At 45.9% G+C, this 26043-nt stretch overlaps 1 protein-coding gene across 1 annotated transcript in view; it reads right to left on the bottom strand.

Moving 5' to 3' along the window:
- Positions 1 to 6554: 6554 nt before the first annotated feature.
- Positions 6555 to 26043, bottom strand: part of SPMAP2 (sperm microtubule associated protein 2) — a 171752-nt gene continuing 152263 nt past the window's right edge. The window contains exon 7 of the mRNA XM_069648097.1: positions 6555 to 6931. Within this exon, the coding sequence (XP_069504198.1) occupies positions 6684 to 6931 (248 nt within the window). The 3' untranslated portion in view covers positions 6555 to 6683. The remainder of the gene's footprint in view (positions 6932 to 26043) is intronic.

Raw genomic sequence — 26043 nt, 5'->3', positions numbered from 1 at the left:
TAGGAGGGAGAGTTAGTAGTTTGGACATGAGGATACCAGGAGGAGGTCTGAGAGGAGGAGAGGGAGGAATGCGGGGGAAGGAAGACAAAGGGCATGTACAAGGAAAGTGAAGTTGGTGAGTTGCAAGATGGTGGTCACAGAGATCCTAATAGTGTCACCTGCTGAGAAGAAAAATGTAATGCGTTCAATATGGAGAAGAAGTAAGCAAAAGGGCAAAAGAAGAAGAAAGAGAAGGATGTGGATGAAGGGAATGGTGAGGTGAAGACAAAAGGTTGTCTTGTATTGGCCTTAAAATGCCAATTGGAGCACACTTAATGATCCACAAAAGAAAAGATCTGCAAATATGTGGAGATATTCATATAGTTACATAAGTGAGATTCAAGAAGAGCTCTAAATGGATCAGGGGATGAAAGAGATTGTGCAATGGCATTTACAATACATGTCAGCCTTTACTGTGAATACTATCTTGAAAAAAGTGTTGATCATTTTATATATATATGGATGTTATTAGAAATACATCCTTGACTTTTGAGGGGTCGGGATAGGTTTCCTATGATGAGCTGTTTAAGGGCAAGATTGGTAACGATTCAAGCGCAGTGTGCAGTGAATTGGAAATGGATTTGTAGTTATAGGGGATGGCCTGATGAGCCTAGCAGCATCCATGCAAATGTTCCCCCTTTCCCTTATTTTTCTTTATTGCCACTTTCCTTTATTTTCCTTTGGTTTTCAGATATTTAATTCTGAAAGTAGTGGTGTGTTGAGAATGTAAAAAAGAAGAGCGTAATGAGCCAGCGATTGGATTCAGGCATAAGAGTAGTATGTGTGAAGAAAGGCAACTCATTAAATAGTGTTTTGGGGCAGCAGGGAGGGATTTCTCCCCTTAATCAGTTCAGTGGGAGTTTTGGGACAACAAGTAAATGATCTACTCCGGTTCGGATACATGTGCTGCAGGAAGAGCAGGAATTTAACTTGCACAATAAGATGGCTCTGTTATAGATAGATGCCTTTGGCCTTGGGTTTGTTCAATGGTGGGTTAAAACTGCCCTTAAAACTGCCATCTTCAACTAACCCTCTCTTTTTCCCACCCTTTCAGCCTACAATCATCCTTCTGATTTACAAACTGTGCTACACAATCTGTACATTAAGTATGCCTGTTTTTTGTTATATGTAACTAAGCTCTTCTCACTCACTGTAACAAGCACCATGATGCCTGCGGGCTGTTGCGCGCTCTACAAATACGAATAAATAAATAAAAGTGGAGTAGTTTGAGAGGCTGGGCAGACAATCTAAGTTGTGTTAATGGTATGCCTGAGGTGATTAAAGACAAACTGAGGTAAAAACAGATAGAAGGTAGATTAGAAGGTCCTTTTTGAGGATGGCAGCTTGAACCTTTGATTATTCATACATTGGGAGCGGATCTAGGAAAGCACTGGGTGATTACAGCTCACTTCTCATCACTTTTGATGGCCAGAGGAAAGGTTGGTAAATGACTGCTTTCATAAGAAAGATTGAACGCGAGAGTGGATCAGGCGGTACCCATCATTAGGGAATGTGGAGGGGAGGCTAGGATGGCAAAGATTGATATTAACTAGGCTATTGAGTTATTGCTGGGTCTCCCATTCGATTTATACTGCTAGGGTTCTGTCCAGGGGCAAGATTTAAGTGGGCTAGTATGTTGAGCATTTCAGTGCCTTCTTTTTCTCTTTTTGGGTGGCATTTTTGGGTGTAAAAACTGTTAAAAAATTATTTTCTGTCCTGTGAATAACATTGTTTTCAGGGATAAATATGCGTCTGAGTTGGACAATGTTTCGCCATATTAAGTTTATTTATACCGTGCACCTCTGCCATTTTTACAGTCTCCGGGCGCTCTTGTGGTTCTGTAATAGAAAGTGAGATGGGTTGGGTAGAGGAGAAAGAAGGAAAAGACAGCTGGTGTGCTCAGCCTTTGATGTGTAGAGAACCAAGGAGTAACTGGTGTCTGTGCACGTGTGTTTTCTAGGTGTGCTTTGTTATGTACAACGGAAGCATATTGTTGCTAGATGGGAGACATCCAGTGTTTGATTTGTCGGCTGTTTGAGTTGTTTGAGGGTTTGTGAATTTATTTGAGAGATTTGTGGTATTGGATAATTTTTTGAAGATGGTTTTCTATAGCCGTCTGAGGCGTGTGGTCAGTGTGTGGTGAGCGAGGGTTGTTGAGTAGGTGATTGTTAGTAGCCTTGGGTATCTAGTTGTAGATAGCCACGGGGCGCAGTGCAGTCCAGCAATTCATCTTTCTTGGGGCTTCCATCTTCACACTGGCGTGAGGAGTGCATAGATTCTGAAGCATGGAGTGGTAAGGTCAGACTAGTCTGGGCATAGAGGAGCAGGAGGCGGAACGATTTATGTTGCAGAGGTATTGTTTGGGATGCTCATGTCTGTTTTTAGCCATGTATTTGTCTTGACTCACTGGGGTATAGCTTTAGACCTATTAACACTTTACAGGTTCTTTCCATTTTCTATCATATGTGCATCTGATTGAAATGCCTCTGACTGGCTGGGCATTGTAAGATTGAATAGCCAGGTTTTTAGTTGGTTCTGGAAAGTCAGATGCTCGCACAATGTCACAGCAGATTCTATATTTCGTGGGTTAGGTCTTACTCCAAAGATGCTACAGATGACGATGGAAGAAGATTTGTGGGACCTAGCAAAACAAAGGCATTAGCACTTGTAGAGAAGTTGCTAGTGTCATCTTATCAGTTGTCTATTATAATAAAACATGAGTGCAATATGTAAGCAGTGAGCACACCATTGGAGGGGACATCAAAGTAACAGTGGGCTTTGGAGACAGGACATGGTAATTGTGACAATGTCCTTCTTCGTATAAAAAGGTATGTGTGTGGGTGTTTCAGGGGGCCAGATACCATAAAACGGTATGAGATGTGAGGCCTGAGAGTGATATCGGGAGAATCTCCTTCTCTTCCCGCCGATACTGGGGCCTGGAGTAGGAGACCACCACATGGCATATGCAACTGATGCTGGCCCTTTAAACAACATCTGTGGGCCCAGTCCAGCGGCACCTGTAGTAGTTGGGCCATGTGGAGACACTTCGACAGCTTATCCAGATACAATGGGCCTCATTAGGACCCAGGCGGTAAGGGGTTTACGGCGGCGTAAACAGCGCCGACCCTTACCGCCTGATTCCGAGGTCCCTTAGCGCCATGGAGGTTTTAACACCTGCTTTTAAATGGCGCTAAGGGACCTTGTTGTTAATTACGCCACCGTAATTTACGGTCGCGTAATTAACGCCTTCCCCACTCCCATTATGCCCTATGGGGCAAAAATGGGAATGGGGACGGGTAAATGGGTTAATGGGGACTTACCGCCCCACTCACCTCGGAATGGGGCGGTAAGTCCCCCAACCACCATGGCGTAAACGTAGTTTACGCCATGGTGGTAAAGGTACGACCCAGGCGGTAACTTACCGCCTGGGTCGTAATGAGGCCCAATGTCTGTAGAACAAGTTGGACATTCCCGGGTGGCATGAGCCACAGACCGCACAAGAGACTCTTGTCGCACAGGGTAAACCGGCAAATCCAAGATGGCTGACTAGCCTTTCAAAGTCTCGGTATACTGGAAAAAAGAGGCAGAGGAAGTGAGTACTGATATACCCGAGTGCAGCACGCCCAATGCAGTGATAATTCCAAAGCCATTAGGATTACTACACTCAGCTGCAGTTCCTTGCCTTAAAGTTGGCCATGGAGAGGGAAGAAACATAAAAACCTGCACAGAGAACAGTTGGGTGTGGGAGTTTGTAGTAGAGGAGCAACAGAAAATGGAGTTGATGAGTTCGCGGTGCAAGAGGACTTGGAGGGGCAGGAGGAGGTGGAAGTGCACAAGGAGGTGTGTATGATGAGATAGAAAAGGAGGAGGTGAAGAAAGAGCTAGCTTTGCAGGAGGTAGCGAGGGAGGATGATAGTGGAATGTGGTCAGAACAGAGGAAGGTGAAGAAGTTGGAGGGAGGAAGGAAAAGCAGATGGAGGAGTGAAAACAGAAGGAACAAGAAGGTGACAGTGGGAAGTCCTTTGTAGAAACAGGGAGAGTACCAACAAATAAATGAGACAAAATAAGCCTATTTGTTGTAGGGGTAAAGTGGGAGGAAGAATAAGCACACGACAACACAATGAGACCCACAAGAATGTGCGAGTGATGACTGTGAGGAGAAGAGCAAGAGTGGAGTTCCAGGCCTCAATGAATGGAGGTGAACTAGAACCCCAACAAGCACCTGAGCATCCTCTTGAGGAACCTGCTCAAGAGAAGCCTAATGCTACATAAGTAGTGCTTGAGACACCTTGGTGCTGCTATCCAGCCAGCACCAGGAAAGCAACTGATTAGGACCTCAACTATTGGTGCACTGTTTTACAAGGGACTGTGATACTTGTTGTTTGTCTGGGTCTCTCTCCAGTGTTACTCACAGTCCGCTTCCAGAGACTAGTGACTCTAGATATTGTACTTTGGAAAATCAAATCGGACAACTGGTAAAACTTGACTTACCCAGGGACTCCTGCAGACAAACTAGAAGCAGGAAATGGAAACCCCGGATGGTGAGCAAAAGAACCCCATAGTTCAAGAGGATTGGGGAGGGGGACATGTGACACTAACTGAGAACTTAATTGTGGAATTAACTGATAATGTAAGGATCCAGAGAAAATTGTTGGGAGCAATGACATCCATTGGGGTGTCAGATGCAGGAGACATTGGTGGTGACTCCCCATGTCTTGGTGACATCACATTTTTATTGGACTTTATTGGCAGGGACCTTTCACTGGCAACTATAGTTGGGTATAAGCCTACAGAGGGTATTAGGAATTGGGGGCGAGGGGTCTATAACCCTGACACTTTTGAGAGAGATGCTGTGTTCACTCAAGGAAGCATTTGTGTTTAAAATGGGAAGTGTATTTGTTTGATTTTGATTTTTTCTTGGTTATTCTCTGGGGCATTTAAGGTTTCAGAAGTAGTGAGAGATAGTGGGGGGATATGCTATAGGAGTGAGTGATGAGGAGTTAGCAGGAGCAGTGGATGTATTTTTAAGGAAAGCCCAGGCAAATCAGCCGGGTGTGGGACCTGGGTTGCCATGGGAAGAGGTGTTGCTGGAGAGCTTTTCAAGCAATGGTGACATGGGTACTTGAATGGAGAAATTATTGTGTCATACAGATTGTTTTAAGGTAATAGTATTTCCTGTTTTGTCTGCACTGTGTCTGGCATGGCAGTTTTGGGGTATGTATGGAACTAAGTTCCAGACTCAATACTTTGGAATTAAGGTGGCAATGGGGTGGGAAGTGGCCATGCAGTCTAGGATTGGTTGATGAAGTTTGGGGAGATGGAAATTAGGGAGATACAGAGGTTAGAAAGACTTGCTAAAAGGCCACTTTTGATGAGAATGTTTACTTTGTGGTTTTCCTCACTCTCACCCCTCTTCTTTCTTTACAGACGTGCGCAGGGCGTTGAGTGGGATGCAGACATTCCATTGTTGAGTGAGCTGATAAATAAGCAGAGTGGCGAGTTCACAGCAGGCAGCTAAGGCACACTTTTAGTCAAGTATGGCGAAGCTGGCCACAGCAGGGCAGTGTGATGAGGTCAGTTATTGCCATTTGGTTACAGGTATGATGATAAGAGTGACTAAGGGATACTTAGTCTGAAACAGAAGTATGGACAGTTGTGTTACCTGGATGAGTATTGCGATAGTATGCAGACTCTGACGCAGTAGTTAAAATACAAATGCTAACTATGTAAATTTGGGATTTTTGGAGACAGAAGGAGATCAAGCTTTCAGTTAATTGTGAAATGCAGAATGAGGCGGTTATGTTGTTTAGGCTAAACGGGGTGCACTTATCAAACATTGTAAATGAGTACAAACTAGTAGAACTCATTTGGGTAGTGGGGGCAAGAGTGTGGAAGTGAGTTGTTCCTGGGTGCCAAAACGCACAGGTTTGTTTGCAGGTTTGGCACAAGTTGGATTAACACCTTAAATTGGGTACAACTACTGAAGGATTGGTTAGTGCTGCTGGGTGGACACAATATTCCAGGGAAGACAGGCAGGGGTCAGAACAGGAAGAGATAAAAGAAGAAGTCACAGACCGTAATCATCGCCAACCTTTGGAAAGAGATTTTGAGGTTTACAGGTTCTTGGGTTGAAGTTGCAACCTTGTGTGGACATGTTACTAGAGTTTACTTAAAATAGGGTAATGAGAGGAGGTTGGATGCAAGAGTTGTCATGGTTCCTATGTGGGGTGCTGGGGAACAGTAAGTTATGTGTCGAAAGTGGTGAGATTTAGTCTGTGAGTTCCTGAGCCAGGTTTCTAAACAGACTATTAAGCTGCATCTCCGGTCGACTGAGCCATGTTGCTTAACCTCTTAATTTCAATGATTCCCTATGACGGCATAAGGGCTGAAAACATTACAAACTATTAACTCTGAGTGATTCATGGAGTAAAGAACGTATAACCTAACTTACAAGGAGTGGCTTTTTAAGACCGGATATTAAAAGACAGGTTTGCAAAGTCATACCTTGTACATAATGTGTTTCAGGGAGGTTTAATTAGCATGACATAAGGGTGGATGAACTAAGATTGAGAAGTGCTCACAGACTACCACACAAATACAGTATTAATAGAACCTTGTGGCCCGCTCTCATTTTGTGTTAGTGTTTAAATCTTTTTTTGCCGTATTTTGCGAGGGAGTGGGGTGCAGAGCTCCAGGACCCGGGGTGACGCCTCAGCGAGCTTGGCTCCCTCAGGGATTCGGTAGGGATCGTAGCCTTCAAAAATAGCTTTTCGCATCTTGTGCTTGGCCAGCTGGCAGACTCTGTCAGAAGCCATGTGGGTCTTGGCAGATTCTGGCACCATCCACTGCACTGGCTTCTGATGGAGGTAATGTGGGTGTTCGGTCTTCGGCACTGTTGGACCACATGGAAGAGAAGTAGAGGAAAACCAAGATGCCATGTTAAGCATTTCAAATCTGATGTCTAAACAGAAAGATATTGCATTGACAACACAGTCAGCAAAGAGTAACTTAAAACATGCAAATAATATTTGAATGCAATCAAACAAGTCACTTGAAAAGTTTACATTGACAATGGTTCATTAAGGAAAAGGCAGGCTAAGCGATTGACTGATTTTGCAACTTACAAAAACCCATGTAATATAAGAGGGTAGTTTAGCTGACAATATCAGCAGATGCACTCAGATCTTCCTATCGCCATAGAGTGAGGCGGGACCTGCTGCCACCTACAAGTCCTTCAGGCCCAAGGCTCCTGTTGGCACTAGCCGACATGACAACACAGAATTCTCACAACACACCAGCACGTTTCCCACAGTTTAACACGTCTTCCACTTCTTGTTTTTGAGAATCGTAAGAAAATGTTACTCCCATACGAACTACAGTATTCAAAGTTCTACAGCCCCTTCAGTCATACGAAATGGATGCCCTGCCATAGGACGGTACCGCAGCATGTACCAAGTTAAAATAAGTTTAGAAAGTAAATATTAAAATCTTGACTTCAAGCTCCCCTGACTCCTAAGCTGCACCCCTTCCCCTACCTCCAAATCTTGTCAGGGTGACCCTTTGACTCTCCCCATTAAAGGAGATTATCATTTTAGCAGACTGAGATGAGATGATGAAGAATGGGTCGTATGGCTGAAGGGGCTGTGGGACTTATAAGACAGTAGTTGTGAGTACCCAACTATATAAAAGATAGGTGGAAGAATAACATTCCAGAAAATAAAACATTTATCAAAACTATTTGTTAACATGGACTGACTGAGCAAAGCATCTGCCCTGTAACTACCATCCAATGCATAATATTTACTGTAGGCATGAGAATTAGCCCAAGCAGCAGCCTTACAGATCATTATAATTGGATTGTGCCTTTCAAAAACCATGGGGTCTGCTTTAGCCCTTATAGCATGTACACCTTTTGGTTGAAGAAGATTGTAATGTTGTGACAAATCCATCTTTCTCGTCACTTCTCCCCCAACGGGGCACCCTTCCCATGGAACCAGGGAGGTGAGGCAGCTACCTGATAGTCCCCCTGGGGGTGGTACTCAGCGGGAGGATCCCATGGGAGGGTACCCCCTGCGTGGGAGAGATGAAGACTATCGAGGGAGAACGCAATATGACAATTACCCCGCTACCCCTAAACCCACATCTGTACACACTGTTAAAGCCACTACATTCACATCCTCTGTGCCCCTGCTTTATACTCATGGTTACTTTATGCAGTGTAGTCCTGTTTATGAGTCTGTGTAAAACCACACTGTGATGAGTAAGAGTAAGGAAAATTAGTGTCTTTTAAATACTGACAAGAGGAAGAAGAAAGGAGGAATAATGAGCCCCTTGTGGAACCAAAGCAAGCAGACCTGCTCTCACAAGAGCCAGCCAAAGATATAAAGAGAGGAATGACTTTTGTGGCTGGCTGAGCCTCCCTGGAGGAACCGTAAGTTGGAGGGGGCTGCTGTGTGGAGAACAGAGACTGAACGAGACCGGGACCAGCCAAACTAAGCGTGCCAGCTGAGCACATCCCTGTCACAAGAAAACCACAGCTGGAGAAGCAGTTATCTGGCAGCGAGCTGGCGAGTGAGAGAAGGTACTGCTGTACCTGTGAGGGACCCAGAGCTGTGGCGCCAATGCACAACTTTGAGGGGGCAAGAGAAGACCAGAGAAGCTGAGAGCTGGTCAGAGAAGCCCGGTGGGGCCAAGAACCAACAAGAGAAGCCCTGTGAAGAGCGTGAGACAGTATCAGGCACCAGCATGGTGTCCATCCATCTCCTCTAAACTGCCACTGGGGCCCTGAACCCCACCCAGCCAGGCCGGAGCCGGCCACACTTCATCGACCCGACCCCCTATCCCTTTACATACCGATAAGTATCCGACCCTAAGGCCCTGCCTGGCCTCCCTAAGCTGCCCACCACAGATCTAAAGCCTCCGCAACCGTTTATCTCTACAATAGCAACATGTGTCTTTTCATATCATGAGGCACCGGGGAAGGTAAATCATAGATCACATCCCAGGGGGAGCTCTTGGGTGCAGGAACTGTGGTATTAACGAAGCCCTGAATGTGGGGGTCAGCACGACTGTATTTTATCCTCCCCTCGGCTGAGCACTCCTTTCCTGTGTTGCCCAGATGGCCGTCAAGATGAATGAATAGCCAATTACAGTTGTTTAGGTTAGACTAGATATATTGTATCATATGTATCCCCTGACATTCACGCGCGAAGATGAGCCCAGTTGACCCTAGTGGAGCCAGATCGACGAGGAAGAACCAGCCAATTAGCGCCTGGCATCCCCTATGGCGCATCCCATGCATACATTCGCACTAACCAACTATGTGGATTTCTACTATATATAATGATGTTACTGATGATGCCTTTTGCCTTTTTAATGTGCTGCTCGTGCAATTATTGGGCTAGCGCTCTCGGGCAGCAGAGTTCTTTGCTGACATTTATATTTTATATAAGTAACCCTTGTTATCCTTGCAAAACGATCTCTTGGCTTTATTCCCTAGCAGATTGTATTTACTCTGGAATGTGCGCACAAGGGTATATGCCTTCATTTGGTGACCCCTGTGGCATGATTCCTGCACCCTGTACTTAGGGCTATATCCAGGGGCCTCTCCGGAAAGGCCGTGCCCACCTACAGCTGGCCAGTCCCTTAAAACGCGTACACAGCAGAAGAGGTTCTTGGGGGTTCCGGCTTTGCGAAAACCCCACCTGCTCGTTGGAGCCGGGTGAGGCCTCGATGCGTTATTAATTTACAGTGAAGGGTGGCTTTCGGAAGAGCACGGACACGTTGAGTATAGACTGCAAGGTATAACAACATCTCAGGTTTGTTTGGGTATGGGGCAGTATGATTGAGGGGAAACATGCAGTGACTGGAAGTGAATGAACGGACCGATTCTATGAGTGTGGAGATATTTTATGGCAATTCTTTTAATTATTTTTTTAATTATTAGAGTTTAAGGTATACAGAGAATATAAAAGAGGAAGGAAAGGGAGCCTATCCCCGAGAGGGGGTAGAAGGTGGCAGCCACAGCGCACTGTCCCGACTAGTGCAGGAAAATACGAACCAAGAGACAATTAGGAGCCCTGTATAATTAGAGGGCTCGGGAATAGGTAGTGGTTGTTGTTTTATTGTTTTAGCTTGTCATTTTTTGTGTCTTTTTATATATGTATGGAGGAGGTCCAGGAGGGGCCTCTATGGTGTGAATGAGAAGTGAGTAAGTGAGGCGGCGGGATGCTGTAAGGGGAAGAAACATGCTTATTGGGTATATGTTTTGTTTTTATGTGTCATGTTTTTATGGTCTAAAAAAGTGCCTGTGTCTACCTTCTTGACCACACAAAGACAGGGTGTCTAGTCAAATGTTCGACAGACAAATGGTCGACACAATTTGGTCGACAGGACAAATGATCAAATTTTTTTTTAGTTATATATATTTTTTTAGGTTTTCTTTAGGGAAAAAAAGTGGTTTTTAGCAGAAAAAAGGGAGCTGGGGGGATCCCCCCAAAAAAAAAAAAATGTGAAAAAACAAAAAAAAAATGTGATCATTTGACCTGTCGACCTTTTGGTGTCAACCAATTGTCCTGTCGACCGTTTAGATTCGACCAGTTGACCTACAACCCAAAGACAGTTCTAACATGCATGTGACGATTGTATATTGACTAACCCTTTGGCCCCTTACTATATAGACGGACGGGAAGGATACCACATAAACAGTTTGTTGTGAAACGCAGTTCTAGCTAGAGGGTGAACATGGGGATAGACACCTCACTATCCCATTTACATGTACAGTGACAAGATTAAAAAATACCACGGACAATGGGTGACAGAAAGCAAAGGGGAAGGAATGCCCTACTCCTTCTCAGAGGAAGGGTCCTTCGATAAGGGTGTTTTAGAACACATAGTTGACTTCTAAATACAAGGGGAAGCCACTGCAAAATAGACAAGAACTATTGGATTTGTGGCGAATGTCTGAAGAAACACCTGTCCTAGAAAAAAAGAGATAGCATCGGCTAACACGACCAACAGAAGGGTACTCAAATCCGACCTATGTGTCTGGGGGAAGTGCCCTGGCAAATGCAAATACAGAGCCGCCCCCACTTTCCGATCCACCAACCGCAACTCCCGCCCACACAGCAAGGGACATTGAAGTAGCTTTGATCTCCACCTTTACGGAGTTGGCTAGATTACATGCAGAATGTGAGTCTCCCGAGTACCCCTCCTCCCCCACAGGAAGATGAGTGGAAGTCAGGAGATTTTCTGTTAAGGATTGATAGCGCCCCCATATGGGCCTTGCGTGTAGAAAGGGAAGGGGAGACAGACAGTTTGGGATATGAAACGTGGGGTCAGTGTGGGATGAGGAGTACTGGAGTTACTTCGATGATGAGGAAGAGGAAGCAGTGGGAGGGGTACAGCAACTACAAGTGACCACACCAAGGGTGGAAGGGGCATGGGAAGGGAGGTTGAGGGAAAGATTTTGGGGAATGGCCTTAGCAAAAAAGAAAGGGAATGGAGCAAAATGCAGAAAGGTACAATCAAAATTGCAAATGCACCTGTCCCACAAAAGAGCAGGACTGCCTCCTTATGTTCCATGGGACCAGATGGATAAAAACAACCTCCTCAAATCCCTCCCCCACTCACAGTCAGCGCGGGAAAATGGATTTACGCCTTGGAAAAGCACACTGCAGTGGTATCCCTAGCTATAGGAGATATTAAGAGCTTGGTAATGTCTGCGGTAGAACGCCAAGCAGAATCAATGTGGGTGGAAGTGTGGTACCCGGGAGTAACCATACGTAATGACACCCATGACAGGGCTTCATTTAACAATATACAAGCGCATGTGTGGGATGCACTGCGAAGAGCCTTCCCAGATAATCCCGACTTACACTCCATAATGCAATGCGCTATGGGAGATGAGGAAGATGCTGCGCAGTACATTCTCTGGGTCCAAGAGATGTGGAGAGCAGAGACGGGCACCGCGTGGGACCAATCTACATTCTTGTTTTATTTCATTATAAAGCGGGAACTCCCGAATGAAGTACAGAAGGCCTCTGGATAAGATAGTGGTGATAGAAGCGAAAGGTTGGCCTGAAATTCAAAGCATCTCAGAAAATCATTGTAGGAGGAGCAAAGAGAAGGAAAAGGAAACTATTCAGACAAGGAAGGCTGAGGAAGCAAAACTAGTGGAAACAAAACTAGTGGAAGAAGCTACAGTAGCAGCAGTGCCACCCACAGAACAAATGGGGGAAGAGGGAGGTGTCTCCCTCGCCACACAGGCAAGGATGGCTGCTGTGTGGGCAGTCAACGGGCAAGAACAGTAGGGAGATAATCAACAATACACGAGACCCCAATGGCAAGGGAGACCCCCAAGAGGACGAGGTGGGTCCCAAGGGCACCGAGGAGGGGGATTCAGAGGACAAGGCAAAGAGGAGGTGGGCAAGGGCAGTGTTGGTCATGCGGGAGGTGGGGCCACTTTTCCAGAGAATGCTGCAGCAGGCCAGGAGGGAACTATCAATATAACCACCCATAGTACAATCAACAACAGTACGGCAACCCCCACCCGGTAGTCTGCAGGGACTAGCCCAACGCTCATATGAAATACCCCTACCATAAACCCAGTTACCTCCCCAGATGCCTGGCCCGAGCACCTATCGTCACCCCCCCACGCAATGCAGATCCAGCAAAGCTGCCCCAATCATCAGGTAGGTGTAAACAGACACCCCTTTGCCGCTGCCCTGAATGGCGCAGCAGCACCTTTCCAAGGTGCCTGTGTAATGTGAGGGGACCCTTTTGCTTGCCCAGGAACAGACACCTATCCTAACTAGGATATCCCACAGATAGCACTTGCGTGTCCAGTACTATCAATGACCTAGCATCCAGAAGAGGAACCACTGGTGGGGGCAGAGATGGGAAATCAACAGTTAATTTTCATGGTGGACTCGGGGGCAGAAAAGTCATGCATTTGCGAAGGTGACTTCTCGTTATCAGCACAAACTCGCGACACGCAGGGATTCTCTGGGGCTGTGGTACCGGTTACATACACAGAAGATTTCGATGTCAAGATAGGGGGTGGGAGTAGTACGAGCCCCCCTCCTTTACTATGAAATCTCACCTGTAAACCTACTGGGTAGGGACCTGCTTAGTAAATTAAATATGGCCATATACTTCACAGAGAGAGGGGTCGTTTTTTCTCCACCCCTGGCATGTGCTCCTTCAGAGCAATGTTGGTGATCCATGCAGTGGTAAATGAAATAATGGTGAGGGGGATACCAGTAAACCCCGATATTTTCATATACGGAATTCGAGGGTTAGCAAGAGCAGTATCCCAGCTTACCAGGAAAGACTGGAGAGTGCTCGCAGATTTTGTCTTCCACCCTGTAGCAATACCCGAAGTGGTAGCTGGCACCATTTTGTCTCTAGATCTGGAAGGGCTGCAAGTGTCTGCAAAAAGAATTGTTGTACTAGGTACTGACATCCACGGGTGCGAGTGGCGTACAGTGCTATACACTGACCCCAATATACCACTGCAAGAATTGACTGATGAAGAGCTGTTTGAGGACAATAACAATGATGGAGAGGTTGTGTTAGAGATCTGTATTCCCTGCGACATTATGGTCCAGTTTAGGAAAGGTCCGAGCCCTCTCATGGCTGTTGTCAGTGGACCCACATCCTTTAATGAAACAGATATGCAACAGGTGCCACCCCACTTATGGACCACCAACCCACATTATGTGGGAATGCTAAGAGAAGTGACCCCTGTGAAAATAACGCTCAAGCCAGGAGCTATGCTACCAAGAGTGAAACAAAACCCCTGTCGAGGGAAGCGGAGGAAGGGATACAGGAAACATTACATCCCTTTTACAGCAGGGAATAATTGGCCCCTCAACTTCCCCATGCAATACTGCTATTTATCCACAGGGGGCAGTTGGATGATGACCCAGGACCGTAGCCCCCTTATCGAAATTGTACAGAAACAATTTCCTCTAGTTCCAAATCCTGCCTCCATCCTGTGCAGTATCCCAAAACAGGCCACCCATTTCACTGTAGTGCATCTGAAAAATGCCTTTTTCTCAGTGCCTCTCGATCCAGAATCACAATACCTTACAGAATTCACTCTGGGGGGTAAATGATACGAGCACCGTCGTTTACCTCAGGGGTACTGCGAAAGCCCTAGTATCTTCAATAGGATATTGCACAAAGACCTTTGTAACATTCAGGACCCCAGTACGATCATTCAGTACATAGACAACCTACTGGTCTGTAGCAACAGCAAGCAGAGCTGTCACAGAGACTCCATTACTCTACTCCTACTGCTAGCACACAAGGGGTACAAAGTAGGCAAGAAACAACTCACGTACTGTTTGGCAGAGGTCCTGTACTTTGAGCATCTCATTTCAAAAGATGGTAAAAGGATAATTCCAGACAGAGCAGCAACAGTATGTGCCACTGTCAAACCAAACACAGTGAAAGAGATGAAGTTGTCCCTGGGGCTCTGCAATTACTGTAGGGTCTGGATCTTAGACTATGTAGCTTACACCAGGCCGGTCCTGCAGGGGCTTAAGGAAGCATAAAAAGACAAAAACGCCTATTAAGTGGACAGCAGAAATGATAACAGGGTTTAATGACCTAAAGAACTGATCTCAACAGCTCCAGTTCTAGCGACCCGTGATTACGACCAAGAATTATATTTATTCTCACGTTCAAATGGTACCCTCATGACCGCAGTGTTGACACAGACAGGTTTGATGGGGCACAAAGCACTGCCATATTATAGCGGCACACTTGATTCAGTGATGCAAGGTCAGTTCGCTTGCGAACAAGCTCTCACAGCCGCAGTCTTCGTTATTGAAAAAAGCTCCTCAATCGTAATGGGGTGCTCCATCACTCTATATGTCGAGGACTCACTGTTTGCAATATTAGAATTATCAAAATCCACCCTGACAATGCAGAGGCATTAGCATATGAAATTATCCTGTCCAGTGCAAATATCCATGTGGTAAGACAGTAAATATGATATGGTATGATATTTTATTTATGTTGCGCTCGTACACAAGTGTTTCAGAGTGCGACCAGGCAAAGGGAAGGGAACAGGGGAGAACAAAAACAACAATCTTACTAGGCCTAGCGATATCGAGAACGCGCAAGTGCATGGGAAAGGGAAGAGGGGGAAAGTGCATGGAAGGGGGGAGAAGTGGAAAGTGCGGAACAGAGGAGAGACAGAATAAAAAAAAGTAAAATAAATAAAAGGCAATAAACAGTAGTAGTGCAGTCAGCAAGTGGCAAGTGCTAGGTTAAGCAGACAGGGTATATCTGATAAGTGCAGACGAAAAGTGGGTGGGGGAGTGTATGGGTACAGATACAGACCCCAGTGCAAAAAGGGTTGGCCCAGAGTCAGTGCAGCAGGGTGGCATGGTGAGCAGGTACCTGGGTCCGAAGGACAGAGGGTGACCAGGTGCACAGTGCCGAGAGAGAAAATAGATCAGCTGGGGAAAAGAGTGGCAAAGGCAGAAGCGAAGAGGTGCTTCCGGAACCGGAGATGCTTCTCCTCAAGTTTCAAGGTGGCAGGAAGGCTGTTCCAAAGGGAGGCCCCAGCCGAAGACAGAGATCTAGCCCCAGCTCGTTTCTTTGAAAAACGACTGACCCTGAGGGAGTTTGAAGTAGAGGAGCGAAGGGCTCTGGAGGGGAGGTATTTACAGAGGGATAGTTGAAGGCCCCAGACAGCCTTGTGGGCTATGCAGAGGGTTTTAAATTTAATCCTAGCATCCACTGGGAGCCAATGAAGGGATTTCAGAGCTGGAGAGGTACGATCCCAGAGCTTGAGGCCAAAGACAAGTCTTGCAGTCCTGTTGTGGATTAGTTGTAAAGGGCGGAGATTGGAGGCAGGTAGATATAGAAAGAGGCTGTTACAGTAATCCAACCTAGAGAGAACCAGAGTTTGGAGACAGTGAACTTATGAGGGAAGGAAAGGATAGGCAGAGTACCTCCAAGGAGGTGCAGTAGGAGGTTTGACTTTTTAGAGACGTCAGAGATGTGGGCGGAGAAGGAAAGTGTGGAGTCAAAGATGACCCAGAGGTTCTTAGCCTCGCAGGTAGGGGTAGGAGGAGGGGCAAGGGAGGCCGGCCAGAGAGTGAGGGGAAAGGAAGGTGAAGGTGTTCTGATGACGAGGATCTCAGTCATGTTGGCATTTAGACAAAGATCGTTGGCGGCACACCAATTTTGAATGGCGATTAGGCAATCGGAGAGGAGGGAAGGAGAGGAGGTGGCCGAGGGAAGCCTGAAAATGAGTTGAGTGTCATCAGCATTGCAGTGGAAATTTGAGCAGAAAATGGAAATGCAGTAGGCAAGAGTTGCCAGGTATTGGTTGAAAAACCAGGGCAAGAGATTAGACCCATGGGGAACACTACAGGTAGAAAGGGAGATAGATGATAGGTAGGACCCAAGTTGCAACTGGGGGGGTCGATCATAGAGGAAAGAGGTCAGCCAGGCCAGAGCCTGATCGGTAATACACAGATTGTCACAGAGGCAGTTGAGCCGGGTGGTATGGTTGACCGTGCCAGAGGCAGAGGAGAGATCTAGTAGGATGAGGACAGAGTTAATGTTAGAGTCAAGGTTGGAGAGCAGATCTGAAATACAGCCATATTCCTCACAGAACCATGCACTGTCGAAGACATGCAACAGCACGACTGTGCAACATATGAGGGAGAAGATGATGACATTCCCAAGGCAAAAGAGTACGCCCTAGAGGAAGGGGAAGTGTTTTTCCTCGATGGATCAGCATCCATCGACCAGGAGACAGGAGAAAAACATGTGGGGGTTGCCGTGGTGAGGATGGAAGAAGGGGAGTATGAAACAATGATCATGAAATGATTGCCAATGCATTATTCCGCACTGGCCGCAGAATTTGTAGCACTAATTGAAACCCTTCATGCATCCAAAGGATGCTGTGTGAAAATGTATTCCAATTCCACATACGTCATCACGACGGTGTATGCAGGACTGTCCAGATGGAGAAGGAGAGGGTTCAGGAGAGCAGACGGCTCCCCAGTATAACATGCTTAATTACTGAACAAATTGATTTCGGCCCTCACAGAACCTTATGTGGTGGCCGTCGTCAAATGCCTCACACACACACACACACACACACACAGAACACAGATAAAATATCTTTGGGGGACTGCAGCCAAGCAAGCAGCGTATCTCCCGGTACATATGGGTGCAGAACTTATTTTGGCAAACAAAGATGCAGCACACAAAACAGACTCATACACAGCGCTCCCCATAGCTCAAATAATAGAACTTCAGCGCAGAGCACATATTGCTGAGCAAGAGCTATGGCTTAAAGGTGGCTGTACCCAATCACCAAATGATTTGCTCTGGAGACAACAAGCAATAGGAAAAGTTGTCACGCGGGTTGAACTACTATACATAGCATTATAACAACTACATTTCCCAGCACAAAGCAACATTTAGCTGCCAACCTCCAGAAAGATTGGTTCATTCCAATTTACAGGAGTACCTGACCCAAATGGTGGTCCAATGTACCACCTGTCAAATATTCAGCACAGGGATGACTGAGAACGTTGCGGGGTACCTTGACCCGCCCTGTGGGCCCCTTCCGTGAGCTGCACATTGATTACGCGGACATGGGAGAAAGGTGCAATGCGGCCCGATACTTGATTGTGGTGGTGTGTCCATTCTCTCGGTGGGTGGAAGCAAGGCCTTGTGCCCACCCAGATGTGAAGTGTGCGTCTACATTTTTAGTTAGAGAGGTATTCCCCCGATGGGGAGTGTGTGAAGTCATTCGGTCAGACAACGGAACACACTTCTTCAATGAATTATTCAGAGAAGTAACATCCCTCCTAGGGATAAAACACAATATGTGCTCGATTTACCACCTGCAAGCGAATGGAGGGGTTGAGAAAATAAACAACCTCCTCAAGAGTAGATTATCCAAATAGTGCAACACTCTAAAGAAAAACTGTGTGTACTGCTTACCCCTGGTACTGTTCCAATTACACACACAGCCTAGCAAGGACCACCACCTGTCCCCCCATGAAATTGTAACTGGCAGACGAATGCAAATGCCACCGTCGCCAGAAAGAAGGGCCTCTGATGCTCGCAGAAAAGCCACTGTCCTAGAAGAGGAATTCAAAGAGTATGTCACACAACTCACATGTGCAATAAGATGTATATCAAAACAAATTGTACCCCCATTCACAACAGAGAGTGAGACAAGCACAGGGACTGTAGCAGAAAGTACCCCCATCCAGCCCTTATCGCCATGAGAATGGATCTATGTGCAAAGCTTCGTTCGGAAGTGGAACTCCCCGTGGTTGTAAAAGTGAAAGGGTTGCGGTACTGGATTCACCTCTCAGATGTCCGGAAAGCACAAGGTAATGTACCCCAAAGTACCCAAACGGGGGATCAGACAACTGCCACTACACCCTAATTAGTAGCGCTATGTCCATTTTTATTATTGCATATTGCATATGACAAATGCAAGAAAGAATATGCATTGCTGCTAGAGCATGAGCTACGTTAAGTAATGATCTCTCTCGCTCTTTCTCTCTCTCTCTCTCCCTCATACGGTTACCCATCCCATTCTCCACCTTTTCGCAGGTACACCAATAATGGAACTAACACCATTGAATGAAATTGCAAATGTAGATAGCAGTAGTAATAAGATCAATTTTACAAGAAGATATAGCTTCAATTGCGGAATTAAATTGTCAGTTGTATTATTTGTTTTCTTAATGTTTATAGTGGGTCTTTTATCTGGGGGATCCATCTAAAAGAAGGCGAGTGGGGGGCAAATGGGGATATGACGGCCAAAAGTGGACCTGGAGTGGCACTCCTCACTAGTTTGCATAAAAATACAACGAAAAGAGATCCAGGTATTCTTGTATCCAGTGAAAATGAAACTAATGTGTCACTTGATGCCCCAAATGCAATTTATATACTCTCTAAAGTTTTAAATGTAAAACCAACGACCTCCGTATTTAACATGTTGCTTACCCCAGCCCCTAATATAGTCATAGGTTCCTCCTACCCGCCAACTCCGAATGAACACATGAATGTAAATAATAATGTCTCAGTAATGAGTATCAAACATTCTGTACTGAGAGGAAACCACACAATGCCCAATACCACAGATACTACTTGTAGCAACTCCCAAACCAGTATGATGTTTCAATTATGAGTACCACGTGTATAAAGGTCCCTATGCAACAGGAGCAGATCACATAGAACATTGTTAGGTGGAAAGACATTTCCCCTGCGCAGTGACAGGCGAAAACGGCAGACACGCCAGTACAAATATGATGTGTATCATGGCTTAGGGTTGGGTAAAGTTGAAGACCTTTGCCATGCCGGTCACTCACACTGTTGGTACTCTGACAAGAGTGCAATGGGAAGACGAACGACTAATGGGAGTTGCTATGTTTGTTCCTTAATACTGTACGCATCTGGGGCACTCAAGGTTTTAGTACCACAAGAGGTACCATTAGAAGAAACAGTGGACCTCATTATGACTCTGGTGGTAGCTGTGTCGGTAAATCCCCATTCTCATTGAGTCCCACTGGACTCGATGGAAATGGGGAGGACGGATGCACCAACACTTTGTGTAACAGTACCAGCGCATCCATCAAGGTCTGTGGGCGGGTGCTGTTCCGCCTGGCCGGCTGAAAGGCACCCGCTCACAGAACTCGTGGTTTGCTGGTCAGGAAACAATGGTACCGTAAAGCTTACCGGTAACGTTGTTTCCGGACCTGCAACCTCATTTTGAGGCCCAATGTCTCATCCACCTTGCACTATGTAGGATAAAGAGCACCTTTCAGGCATGCAGCGTCAAGCTAAAACTCCTTGATCCGGACAGTCACAAATGTAAGGTGGGCTCGACAAATCCCAAATGCTTCAAGGAACCCTTCCTGGCCAAAGAAGGAACAAGCTTCACAGTGAGAAACAACTTTCATGTGCAAAGCAGAAGGACACTGTGTTTATTCCGAAGAAACATTTGCCTTTGCAGAGAAAACCTGTGCGCAAGTATGGACAGAATATATTATAAAACTGACAATTGTTACAGCCATTGAGAAGCCAGTGAAAGTACAACAAGAAGAACATTGTGAACTTTGTTTCTATGGGAAGGAGCGGTTTCTGTGGGGTCCAACAAACACTGCAACAGAACAGTGATCATTCCAGATCTCTGAAAAGGATCCGCGGTGCTGATGGACTACTACTGGGTTTGTAGCAAAAAGGCATACTTGCACCTCCCGTCGTCATGGAGAGGCTATTGTTTGCTTGCAATGCTACATTCAGCCCAGTTGATAGTACCTGATAAACTCCTAAATGGGGGACCATTGCCTGGCGACGGACAAGCAACATCGGACAAGACAGAAGTAATGCCTACTGTTTTACCCCCAAGCTTCCGTATCCTTCAGAAGAGGAGCGCCATGATCAGCTGTTCAGGAAAAAACGATCCTCCAATTATCTGTCCCAAGTTTCCTCTGATCTACTTGCATAAATACCCAACGAATATAAACTTTTCAGTTCAGCAGAAACATTTTTTGCATCCCTTGTGCCCAGCATTCAAACCAGAGCCAATGGCAAGTGGCTTCAAATAGTCAGCTGGGAGCTGATCCAGTTGGCAAATGAGACTGAAGAAGGGTTCGATGTCATCAAGGTAGAAATGAGAGCATTCCGGTTAATGACAATGCAGAACCGGTACATCCTCGACCTCCTCACGCCCATGGAGGGCGGGGTCTGCAAAAAGATCGGGAGTTCATGTTTTGTACCTTTGTACCTTCTACAGACGCTGAAAACAGGACACTATCGCATGTGTCAGCAGCGGTGCATGAACTTGGTATAAAAATGAAAAAGGAAGCAGGAATACAAGATGACTGGGTGAAAATGGCATTCGGCTGGGTACCACCATGGCCTGGCACTACTGTAAACATGCTGATCCCTATCGTCGTGTTCAACCTGGTGATATTTTGCGTGTGCCAGTTAGGTCTCCGTTGTTGTGCCAAAGCAGTACCTAATAGTGCAATGATGATGGTGACAATTGGGAATAATAATAAAAGGTTGCTTCATGATACAAAGGAAGTAGAAATACAGACAGAGCAAAATGATGACCCCAAATATCGTATGGTCGCAATATATCATGGTTATGGGGATGAAGTGGACACACTATATATTACAAATATTGCACTCCGCCAGACCCTGAGAATTACAAAGAAGTGTGGGTAGATTTAGCCAGAGATGGGGGATGCATATAAATGACCTGTACCCCTGAACAGTATGCACAGTGCGGGGAAAGTTTGAGAAGCGTATGCAGAGCATAGATGCCCATAAAGGGTACCCCAGCATAGGAAGAAGCAGAAAGACGAGCAAATGAACGAAGAAATGGAGGGGGTGAATTTGTTATTGTAGAAGTAACGAAAGGGGGGAATATTGGGATGGAAATTAGCCTATCCTACCCCCCAAGCGCTTCCGAGTTAGGCGGAACACATACAAGGTGATATAACCTACAAGGGGGGGGAATAGCCCCCACCCACAGGGCACATATAAAAGTAGCGCTAGCCATGCTCCTGCTCCGCAACTCCATTTTTTACTAGGCAAAGACCAGACATGCTGATGGCCTGCGATGTGCATGTCCCAAGTTCACTCAGAGATTCCCAGCCCAACATCGGCACACCAAGCTGCTGTTCCAACGGAAGTCCATTTCCCTCCTGTCCTCTCAGTGTTGCAAATAATCTAGTATCACTTCCAAGAATGCGCCCTGCGAAGAGCGTGAGACAGTACGAGGTACCAGCACGGGGTCCATCCATCTCCACTAAACTGCCACTGGGCCAATGACCCCCTGACCCCCACCCAGCCAGACCGCAGCCGGCCACAATTCATAGACCCAACCCCCTACCCCTTTACATACCGATAAGTACCGACCTCCAGGCCCTGACCTCCCTGAGGTGCCCACCACAGACTTAAAGCCTGCACAACCATATATCTCTACAATAGCAACACATATCTTTTCGTATCATGAAGCACCAGGGAAGGTAAATCACAGATCAACCTACATAGGGAGACCTTGGGTGCAGTATTAACGAAGCCCTGAATGTGGGGATCAGCACAACTATTTTATCCTCTCCTCAGCTGATCACCCCTTTCCTGTGTTGCCCAGATGGCCGTCATAATGAATAAATAGCCGGTTTCAGTTGTTTAGGTTAGTTGTATTGTATGTATGCCCTGACCTTCAACGCGAAGATGAGCCCAGTTGACCCACGTGGAGCCAGATCGACGAAGAAGAACCAGCCAATTAGTGCCTGGCATTCTCTATGGAGCAGGCCTGTGCATACATTCGCAGCAACCGGCTATGTGGATTTCTATGTATATAATGATGTCACTAATGATACCTTTTGCCTTCTTAATGTGCTGCCTGTGTAATTTTTGGCAGAGCACTCTCGAGCACCAGAGTTCTTTGCTGACACTTATATTTTATGTGAGTAAACCTTGTTATCCTTGCAAAATTATATCTTGGCTTTATTCCCTAGCAGAATGTAGTTACTCTGGAGAGTGCGCACAATGGTATATGCCTTCATTATGGAGAAAGGAAACAGGTGTCCCCTTCAGTATGAAGGAAAGGGGACGGGACACAAGAATACTCAAACCTACAGTTCCTCCTATAAACACCATGTAAGGAACTTCCGCCAAAAAAGCATGCAAATCAGTTATCGGCCTAGCTTATATAATGGTTACTAAAGACACTCTTTTTAGAGTAACCAAAACTCTATCAGCGTTTTGCCAGGGTCTCAGCTTCTTGTTACATGAGCGATACAGTTTGTCCTCGGTGTATCAGCTTTGGCTTACTTTATCTGCTATGCACTGCCAACGTTTTGCTGCAGGGCTCTTTGTAGAGCATCTTCCTCCTCACGGATGCTCTCCGCCAAAACTGATCTGCCGCTCCTCTGGCCGTCTTCCATTTTTTGGCCCTGCAGCTCTGCTCTCCAGTTCGTTTAATAAGACATTGAAGTAATTTTTGTTTTTTCCTGGACTTAGACCGGTCAATGGTGATACTTTATCACAGTTATTTCTTCCAACAATGCATTTCAAGAACACTTATGGAGTTTTCTTATCAAAAGGTCTAACAAGGTTGCTACTCTAGATTAAAATTTTGATTCCCATAGTCTTACAAGAAATTGATACACCCATTTGATGTCAATATCCTGCACACTTAGGACATACATTTTGGGAGTCTGTATTCAAAAGGGCAATCCCATATAAAGAGGATTTTCAACCATGCTTTAAAAAGGAGCTGAACTAAGCAAACATGACCTTAAACATCTTAAGATATTGAGAATCAAAAAAATAAAGTGCTTCCAAACATTACGATACCAACAAGAATAATAGGTCTCCGTAGGATTAGTTCATGTCTTTTCCCTATGACTGAAGAAGAATTGACGTGACAGGAGTTAAGAGGTGGGAGAATGGAGCGGATGATGGGAATGGGCAGAGGATCTCCTCCCAGGCTTATGTGTTTTTGCATGCTTGGCTTCTCTTAAAGCCTGATCCAGTCATGTCACGTCCGGGCTGGGTGCTTAGGACCCATTCGTAGGACTAGATGGGATGGCTAATTATAAAGGTACACTGAATGGCAGTGCCTGCATTATTTATTTTTAAATGGGATTAGGTTCTAAATGTTGCTTCATAGAAATAATGACACAGCCACTGACCAAGTGTTCGACTGTTGTGGCTACTGGGCTACTGAATGCCACCTAAGGGGTCTGACCACATCCCATACCACAAGCACCATCGCACTGTGCCCACCATGGCAACAGCACACAGTGCTTAAGTTAACTAGTTTGGAGTGGAAATCATAACATTCTAAGACTAAAAATGTCAAAGTAAATCCAGTTTTTTGGAAGTCAAAATGCTTACAGGCATACCATTTTGACAGTAAAAGGCACCCCCTACAAAGACAATATAAGTGAGTAGTTATGTAAGGAGATAAATAGAATTCTATTTTGCCTTTTGTTTAGGCCTTTTAACAAAAATGTTTAATGTTTGAGCTTAGAGAGCACGTTATTATTATGGCATGTTATCAAACAAACTCCTTCCCAAATCGCTAGATCATTGCCAAGTGCTATTACGCCAATTTAATACATCATGCCAGGTTTCCGGTATTGTCACTCAGCACATCATTGCTGATTGACAGCAGGGACACTTTCCAGATAACATGCAGTGTCTGTTAGGCCCCAACCTTCCACTGATTCTATTATGTTCACTTAACTTATTGTATAACCTTAACTGCCAGGTCCCAGCAGGTTTGACTTACGGTTGCAAGTGGCAGAAAGATGGGAGTCCAGTGCTCCCCACAGTGGTATAGGGCCAAAGGTCAGTGAGGATAGGTACAGTGGTGGACATAAGTGGAAAGACTGTGCCTCCGGAGGAAGTATCAGCTATCTGTTATTGGCTTGCAGGCTGGCTGGTGTGGGCGGACTGCCACTCCCAACCGACCCCAGCGAGAACATATACCATGGTCAGGCCCATGAAAGCACTTTATGTATGTATCAGCACATTTATGGTCTTTGTGCCAACACCAAACTCTATGTCAAGACCGGAGGCAAGCATTATGTTTCACTTCTTTTATTAGCTACTCCCCAGCAGCCCTTCAACATTTTAAAGGTCCCTTTTCTCCTTTTTCAAAACATTTGCAACAAACTGCAGAAAAAAACAAGAACACGAAAAGAAAACTACTATCTCCCATACTTGCTTTCTGGTAGTTCTGAGTGCCCTGCTATTGTCCAATCAGGGAGCACTCCAGCACCACATGTCCCGCCCTGCCCCTGAGCTCCTTCCTCTTCTTTTTGCTGCTCTCTAGCCAATAAGTACTTCAGATTGCTTCTCTAATTAGAATTGAATATAGAATGAAATATGGCATTTTCTTAATTGCCTTTTTGTAAATGAATGAGGATGATCATATATCTGGACGATATCCTTTTGATGGCAGAGGACAGAGAGCACCTGCAGGTTCAAGTGCAGTGAGCAACCTCTGTCTTGATCGACTTATGGTTCATAGTAAACGAGGAGAAATCAGCACTCACCCCACGCAAGAGGACTGAGTTCCTGGGCTTTGTGGTAGATACCAGGAAGGCGACTTTGGAACTTCCGACTCACAAGATGAGGGCGATAAAGAAGGAGTTGAGGGTTGTCCTCAGAAGATCGGTTATTTTGCTACGGAGTCTACCCAGAATAGTGGGTCCGGTAGCAGATTCCATTTAAGAGATATTCTGGGGCTGCAACACTACAGGGCCCTTCAGAGGCTGAAGATCAGACATCTCCAGGGGGGGTGGGTTGGCATGCATTACCAGCAGCTGGTCCTGCTTGACGAGGAAAGCAAAACAGAGCTTCAGTGGTGGCTGCACAATATGGAGGCATGGAACGGCCGAACCATATCCGGAGACGTTCCAGAGCTCATCATAGAATTCGATGCCAGCAGGTCAGGATGGGGTGCAAGATGCGGGTAGATGCAAACAGAAGGAAAGTGGTCCCCGGCAGAAAATAATTACACATCAACTGCCTGGAGCTGCTAACGGGCTCATATGCAGGAAAAGCTTTTGTCAGGGGGAAGGTCCATTGCTACGTGCTACTGTGCATATATTCACAGTAAGGTATATCAACAAGCTGGGTGAAACGAAGTCCAGAATGCTAGTGGGGCTAGCAAAAGATTTCTGGCACTTTTGCCTGGCCCGGAAGATCTCAGTCACGGCAGAATACCTGCCGGGATCACAGAACATAATACAATATTGGAACTCCCGCTATTTACGGGATTCAAGTGACTGGAGATTACACAGAGCAGTGTTTGGCAGGACCTCTTCGCTTTCAGACAGAGAACGCAATCAACCAAAATACTTCAGCTGGAGACTAGATCCTGAGGCGCTAGAACATCACTGGGCAGGGAAGGTTCATTACGCGTTTCCGCCCTTCGCAATGCTGGAGAGGGCGCTAGAAAAGATTCAGAGA

This window comes from Ambystoma mexicanum, chromosome 1p, assembly GCF_040938575.1.
Source record: "Ambystoma mexicanum isolate Mex_15411 chromosome 1p, UKY_AmexF1_1, whole genome shotgun sequence".
Taxonomy (NCBI): Eukaryota; Metazoa; Chordata; class Amphibia; order Caudata; family Ambystomatidae; genus Ambystoma; species Ambystoma mexicanum.
The sequence above is the reverse complement of the archived record's forward strand: the minus strand, read 5'-3'. Positions and strand labels throughout refer to the sequence as shown.